The 8211-nt window shown below is 37.3% G+C and overlaps 2 protein-coding genes across 2 annotated transcripts in view; both read right to left on the bottom strand.

The window, feature by feature from the left end:
• LOC133636362 (homeobox protein Hox-A4-like) overlaps nucleotides 1-697 on the bottom strand; it is a 1702-nt gene extending 1005 nt beyond the window's left edge. The window contains exon 1 of the mRNA XM_062030348.1: nucleotides 253-697. Within this exon, the coding sequence (XP_061886332.1) occupies nucleotides 253-664 (412 nt within the window). The 5' untranslated portion in view covers nucleotides 665-697. The remainder of the gene's footprint in view (nucleotides 1-252) is intronic.
• LOC133636363 (homeobox protein Hox-A3a-like) overlaps nucleotides 1-4807 on the bottom strand; it is a 53919-nt gene extending 49112 nt beyond the window's left edge. The window contains exon 1 of the mRNA XM_062030354.1: nucleotides 4728-4807. The gene's annotated coding sequence lies outside the window, so the exon portion shown is untranslated. The remainder of the gene's footprint in view (nucleotides 1-4727) is intronic.
• Between the last annotated feature and the right edge of the window lie 3404 nt (nucleotides 4808-8211).

Genomic DNA, 8211 nt, shown 5'->3' with positions numbered 1-8211 from the left:
CAGAGATGTTAAGAAAATGGTTGAAAAATAACAATAAAAGCACCTTGCGTGGTGGCTCGGCTTTTACGCGTCGAGCAAACAGCGGGGCTTGGCTGCGCTCCAGTCGGGGTTAAGACGCGACAAAGCCCCGACAGGCAATAAAATTTACGAGGGTCCTTAATTACCGACCCCGCTGCTCCCTCCTCGTAAATCGCAGCCACACAAAAAAAACGCTCCTTGCCTGCAGGCTCCTTTCCCCCGGACGCGACTCACCGGAGTTGACGTGGACCTTCTTCATCCAGGGGTAGACCACCGGCTCCTTGCCCTTCGCCACGCCGGGGTACACCTCGCCGGCCAGGCTGCAGTCCTTGGCGGCGTCCGGGGTGGATCCCAGGCGCGGTACGTGCAGGCTCTGCTGCGGCTGCGCGGCGGAGGCTCCGTGCTCGCCGAAGTCATCCAGGCCGGCGGCGGCGGCGGCGGGGACGTTGGCGTAGTCGTAGCCCGGTTCCGCGTAGTTGGAGCGCGGGTAGGACGCCTCGTCGTGGTGGGGGAAGCCCGCGTCTTTCGGCCGCTCGTAGTAGTCCCCCGGGTTGGGGACGGCGTACCCGCCCTGCTGGTACTCGTCGCACGGAGGGAAGGACGGCTCGATGTAGTTGGAGTTGATCAAGTAGGAACTCATGGTCATTAATTTGGGGAAGTGCAACAATACTAATTTTTATCGCGCTGTCGTTTTTCTGATCTCCACAGAACCCTCCTACTCGCTGTCAAATGTACAAAGTTGCGCGGTCACGTGAGCGCGGCCACCAATCAGCGCGCCTCCCGTGGGCATCGCGTAAACAGGGACCAATGGAAACGCCTGGCACCGGCACCCGGCGGAACCTGGCCGCTGTTGTCTTGCTCAAATCTCATTATGGACGCGCAAATAGAAAATAAGCAACAATAAAAAAAATTAAAAAAAATAAATAAAAACCAGGCGACTTGTTTACGCGCGGAGGCAAACTTGTGCGCGGGGGCGGGGCTTATGCGCACACATAGGAAATGGAAACAAATCACGAGGAAAAATGAGAAACCTAAAAAAAAAAAACTTGAATATATATTCCCAAATATGAGAGAAAATGTGGTGAAGTGTGTCAAATCAACCGTTTTGTCCACACCCCGAAAGGGATAAGCTGTAGAAAATGGATGGAAGGACGAGGGAAACTGGAAAAACCTACAAAAAAAAAAAATGGAATATGTATTCCCAAATATGAGAGAAAATGTGGTAAAGTGTGTCACGTCGACAGTTTTGTCCACATCCCGAAAGGGATAAGCTGTAGAAAATGGATGGAAGGACGAGGGAAACTGAGAAACCTCAAAAAAATGGAATATGTATTCCCAAATATGAGAGAAAATGTGGTAAAGTGTGTCACGTCGACAGTTTTGTCCACACCCCGAAAGGGACAAGCGGTTGAAAAAAATGGATGGAAGGACGAGGGAAACTGAGAAACCTCAAAAAAATGGAATATGTATTCCCAAATATGAGAGAAAATGTGGCAAACTGGGGTCAACTCAACCGTTTTGTCCACATCCCGAAAGGGACAAGCTGTAGAAAATGGATGGAAGGACGAGGGAAACTGGAAAAACCTACAAAAAAAAAATTGAATATGTATTCCCAAATATGAGACAAAATGTGGTAAAGTGTGTCACGTCGACAGTTTTGTCCACACCCCGAAAGGGACAAGCGGTTGAAAAAAATGGATGGAAGGACGAGGGAAACTGAGAAACCTCAAAAAAATGGAATATGTATTCCAAAATATGAGAGAAAATGTGGCAAACTGGGTCAACTCAACCGTTTTGTCCACATCCCGAAAGGGACAAACTGTAGAAAATGGATGGAAGGACGAGGGAAACTGAGAAACCTCAAAAAAATGGAATATATATTCCCAAATATGAGAGAAAATGTGGCAAACTGGGTCAACTCAACCGTTTTGTCCACATCCCGAAAGGGACAAGCTGTAGAAAATGGATGGAAGGACGAGGGAAACTGAGAAACCTCAAAAAAATGGAATATGTATTCCCAAATATGAGAGAAAATGTGGCAAACTGGGTCAACTCAACCGTTTTGTCCACATCCCGAAAGGGACAAGCGGTAGAAATGGATTGATGGATAATTTCTTTTTCTTTTTTTTTTTTTACATGTGACTTTCATAGGGGGGGGGAAGAAGAAAAACTAGTGTCTACTGCAGTGGACATTTATATATATATGTATTTATTTTTCTGTTTTTTTTAAACATGTAACTTTGATAGGGGGGGGAGAAGAGACAAGGGGTAGGAAATGGATGAATGGGTGAGGAAAACTGAGAAACCTCAAAAAAATTGAATTTATATTCCCAAATATGAGAGAAAATGTGGCAAACTGGGTCAACTCAACCGTTTTGTCCACATCCCGAAAGGGACAAGCTGTAGAAAATGCATGGAAGGACGAGGGAAACTGAGAAACCTCAAAAAAAATGTATATATATTCCCAAATATGAGAGAAAATGTGGCAAACTGGGTCAACTCAACCGTTTTGTCCACACCCCGAAAGGGACAAGCGGTAGAAATTGATTGATGGATAATTTCTTTTTTTTCTTTTTTTTTACATGTGACTTTCATAGGGGGGGAGGAAGAACAAAAACTAGTGTCTACTGCAGTGGACATTTATATATATGTATTTATTTTTCTATTTTTTTTAAACATGTAACTTTGATAGGGGGGGAAGAAGAGACAAGGGGTAGGAAATGGATGAATGGGTGAGGAAAACTGAGAAACCTCAAAAAAAATTGAATTTATATTCCCAAATATGAGAGAAAATGTGGCAAACTGTGTTATATCAACCTTTTCGTCCACACCCCGAAAGGCACAAGCGGTAAAAAATGGATGGATGGATTTATTTTTCTATTTATTTTTTTAACATGTAACTTTGATAGGGGGGAAAAGAACAAAAACTAATGCCTACTGCATTTAGATATATGTATTTATTTTTTATTTTTTTAAAACATGTAACTTCGATGGGGCGGGGGAGAAGAAGGGACAAGGGGTAGAAAATGGATGAATGGACGAGGAAAACTGAGAAACCTCAAAAAATTGTAATATATATTCCCAAATATGAGAGAAAATGTGGAAAACTGTGTTAAAAAACAACCTTTTTGTCCACACCCCGAAAGGGAGAAGCTGTAGAAAATGGATGGATGGATTTTTTTTAACATGTAACTTTGATAGGGGGGAAAAAGAACAAAAACTAATGTCTACTGCAGTTGACATTTCTATATATGTATTTTTTTATTTGTATTTATTTTTTAAACATGTAACTTTGATAGGGGGGAAAAGAAGGGACAAGGGGTAGAAAATGGATGAATGGAAGAGGAAAACTGAGAAACCTAAAAAAAAATTGAATATATATTCCCAAATATGAGAGAAAATGTGGCAAACTGTGTTTAAACAACCGTTTTGTCCACACCCCAAAAGGGACAAGCGGTAGGAAATGGATGGCTGGATTTATTTATTTATTTTTTAACATGTAACTTTGATAGGGGGGGAAAAAACAAAAACTAATGTCTACTGCATTGGACATTTAGATATATGTATTTATTTTTTTATTTTTTTTAAACATGTAACTTTGATGGGGGGGAGAAGAAGGGACAAGGGGTAGAAAATGGATGAATGGACGAGGAAAACTGAGAAACCTTAAAAAATTGTAATATATATTCCCAAATATGAGAGAAAATGTGGAAAACTGTGTTAAAAAACAACCTTTTTGTCCACACCCCGAAAGGCACAAGCGGTAGAAAAAGGATGGATGGATTTTTTTTTTAACATGTATCTTAAAAGAACAAAAAACAACGTCTACTGACATTTATATATACTTGTTTTGTTTTTTTGTTTTTTGTTTTTTAAACATGCAACTTTGATAGGGGGTTAAAGAAGGGACAAGCGGTAGTAAATGGATGGAAGGACGAGGGAAACTGAGAAACCTAAAAAAAATTGAATATATATTCCCAAATATGAGAGAAAATGTGGCAAACTGTGTTAAATCAACCTTTTTGTCCACACCCAGAAAAGGAAAAGCGGTATAAAAATGTATGGATGGATTTTATTTGATTTTTTGATTTTTTTTTTTAGTTTTTACATGTGACTTTCATAGGGGGGGAAAAGAACAAAAACTAATGTCTACTGCAGTGGACATTTATATATATGTATTTATTTAATTATTTTTTTTAAACATGTAACTTTGATAGGGGGGGAAAGAAGGGACAAGGGGTAGAAAATGGATGAATGGACGAGGAAAACTGAGAAACCTCCAAAAAATTGAATATATATTCCCAAATATGAGAGAAAATGTGGCAAACTGTGTCAAATCAACCTTTTTGTCCACACCCCGAATTGGACAAGCGGTAGTAAATGGTTGGATGGATGGATGGATGGATGGAAGAATAATGCTGACCTTGCACTATTGCTCTTTCCTCCACTCTGAAGCTATAAAAAAAAAAATTGTACATTTCTGATATTCTCCTTTCATCAGTGTTGCGTGTCCAAATCCACACGCCAACAAAGAATGTTTGCGCGACACACACACACACGCACACACACCCACACACACACACACACACACTCAAATGTGTCATGAAGAAAGGCTCAATGCACAACAAAACTCTGCAATATTCAAATGAGGAGGCCAAAATAAGCTCTTCTGGATTGTATTGATGTCCTGCAGAAAGAAAGGGTCTGACCTTGTTGCTCGCCTGCAGCCATCCCTCGCACGTCGTCCATGTTGGAGAAGATCTCGTCCTTCACGGTGTCAACAAGTCCTGCGTGCACAAACAAGAAAGTTGAGGAATATTCCACAGCTTCTCTCTCATCCCTGCTGGGGTTTTTTTTTTTTTTTTTTTGTCCTTTTCCACGCTCCCCCTCGCTCCTCTTCTCTGTCTTCACTCCCCCAAACACAGATAACTTCTGCCTGACCCCAAAGTGACACAGTTTCCATTTTGTTTCTGATTAATCTTGCCCATTGACAGTCTTTGTTAAACAACGAGGCGTGCCCCCTTCTCCGAGAGGGCCGACATTTTCATATCTGGGAGACGCGCTGACCCGGGCTTCACCCCGGACTTGGACTTCTGGCCAACTGTGGACGCGTTTGTCTCTTTATTGCATGCAGACACTGAATTTATACAACTGACTTTTTTTGCCTTGGAATTTGGTGAACTGATTTTTGTTTTTACATTCAAATGATGTTGATAATTTCATTGGGGAAAAATTCCGTGTTCAGTGTAAAAAAAAAAAAAAAAACTCACTGCTTGAAAAAGCAAGATTCACTTTTATAAACTAAATATTTTTACACTAAATTATTATTAGTACTATTTTTTACACTGACGTTTTATACACTGAAATCTTTTTACACTAAATTATTATACACTGATTGTTTTGTAAATAATTTTTCACACTGATTTTTTTACACTGAATTTTAATCCACTTTTGTTTCACTGATTATACACTGATATTGTTTACACTGAATTATTATACACTGATTTTTTCCATGCATAATTTTTTACACTCATTTTTAAAATACTGATTTTTTTTAGCCAGAATGTTTCCACACTGATTTTTTTATACACTTTATTTTTTTTTACACTGAATGTTTATACTCTGAATATTTTTACCCTGAATTTTTATACACTCTATATTTTTACACTGAATTTTTATACGCTGAATATTTTTACCCTGAATTTTTATACACTTAATTTTTGTACACTGATTTTTTATACACTGAATGTTTTTACACTTCATTTGTATCCACTTTATTTTTTACAGTGAATTTTTTTTACATTGAGATTTTTTTTACACTGAATTATTATTATACAAAATGTGGCAAACTGGGTCAAATCAATCTTTTTGTCCACACCCCGAAAGGGACAAGTGGTAGAAAATGGATGGATGACTGGATTTTTTTAATTTATTTTTTTTACATGTGAATTTTCATAGGGGGGTAAAAGAACAAAAACTAATGTCTACCGCAGTGGACAATTATATATATATGTGTATTTTTTTATTATATATTTTATTATTATTATTTATTATATACACTGTTTTTTTGTTATACAGAATTTTTTACATTGATTTTAAAAACAATGTTTTTTTACACTAAATTTTTAGACACTCATTTTTCTCATTTTTTTTTACACTGATTTTTTAATTTCACACTGAATGTTTATACTGTGAATTTTAAAACACTAGTTTTTGTTTTCAATGCAATTGTCAGCATAATTTCCATCCAGTTTCTACTGCTTGTCCCTCTCGCTTTGATTCAGTTCACAAAAATCAAACGCAAAAAAATGCAATTACATGAATTCAGTGTCAAAAAAAGCTTTCATAATAAAGACATACATGAATCTCCAAATGTGAGGAATGCTTTTAAAATGGGACCAGATCCTACACGAAAAAGTGAGTTGTTTTTTTTTATGTTGCACATTCTGGAAATAAATAGTGTTATATTTTGTAAAAATGTCAACTGCAGGTAAAAAACATATTTTGAACACATGCATAGCAGGAAAATAATTGCGGGTTTGTATCCATTAGAAGAAAACGTTTGTTCAAACACGGGCCTTAATGTCACTTTTTCTCATGCACTTCAAAAACAATCAGTTCAAGCGAGGCCTGCAAGGTGCACGTCATTAAACATCCCAATTAACCAGCGCACTTGAACGCACCTTGTTGCCTCTTCATCCAACAACAACAACAACAAAGCGGCTGCGGATCCAGCGAGGCGTTGCGTGGATCTTTGCGAGGTCACATTCATCAGGTGCACTTGACAGTTTACTGTACATTTGGATTATGAGTGAAGTGCTGCGGCGAAGGTGACCGATCGCAGGTGGCTGCGCACACAAGGTCCCTTGTCTGCGCATGATCATAATGAATGTGCTTCTGCAGGCAAGGTGTGTGTGCCAAGGATCCTGGTACACGTGCGTCACGTCTTTACAAAAACACGTGGACTATGAAATATTAAGTGGTGTTGTGTGTGTGTGTGTGTGCGTGTGTGTGTGTGTGTGTGTGTGTGTGTGTGTGTGTGTGTGTGTGTGTGTGTGTGTGTGTGTGTGTGTGTGTGTGTGTGTGTGTGTGTGTGTGTGTGTGTGTGTGTGTGTGTGTGTGTGTGGGTGTGTGTGCTGCAACGAAATTGTGTCATCTGGAAAATTATTGTTTTTTAGTGCGAATAAAAATGATATTTTATGAAAAAAAAAAAGTGTCTTTTTTGTTGTATTAATATCAAATAAATGACCTCACATGATGCATGTATGGATTATTTTAGCAATGTCATTGCATAGCCTCAATGTGAATTTAGAAAGTAAATAGTTGAAATAGACCATTTCTCTGCTGGATTGTTAGTGTCTAATGAATGCACATCATCAACATGATACTCGTACTTTTGAATACAAATGAGATACAATAATAATAACAATAATAATAATAAAAACTGTTTGTTTATGGTGGCCACACATCAACAACACATCAACACATTGCAGCGACCAAGTCAACCTTTTTAAAGCGGTCCAGATTTTAATTGTTGTTATTTCTATTAATGACACTCAAATGATTAATTAAAGCAACAGAATATAAATGAATGCTTCATCAATAAATCGCTGCAAAGCTCCTGTGTTGTGCCTGACAGCATGTTTTTTTTTACTTATTTATAATATATATATATATATATATATATATATATATATATATATATATATATATATATATATATATATATATATATATATATATATATACACATACATACATACATACACACATACATACATACATACATACATACATACATACATACATACATACATACATACATACATACATACATACATACATACATATATATATATATATATATATATATATATATATATATATATATATATATATATATATATATATATATATATATATATATATATATCAGGGGAGTCTATACTGACAAGTCTAACATATTTTTTTTATTTTGCAAAAACAGAAATACTAAAACAAAAACCCACATATTAAATGACAAAAATGTGTCTTTTTTTATTGTTTGCGAATTATTATTTATTAGTATCAAAATTATAGCCTTTTCTCGTTACATTATGTCTTTTTGCTTACTTTGTTACTGATTTTTATTTTATTTTTATTTTGGGACTACACAACTGGAGCTGTGGGCCACAAAAGTCCCCCGGGGCCACA

The sequence above is a fragment of the Entelurus aequoreus genome, linkage group LG20 (genome assembly GCF_033978785.1).
Source record: "Entelurus aequoreus isolate RoL-2023_Sb linkage group LG20, RoL_Eaeq_v1.1, whole genome shotgun sequence".
NCBI lineage: Eukaryota > Metazoa > Chordata > Actinopteri > Syngnathiformes > Syngnathidae > Entelurus > Entelurus aequoreus.
The sequence above is the reverse complement of the archived record's forward strand: the minus strand, read 5'-3'. Positions and strand labels throughout refer to the sequence as shown.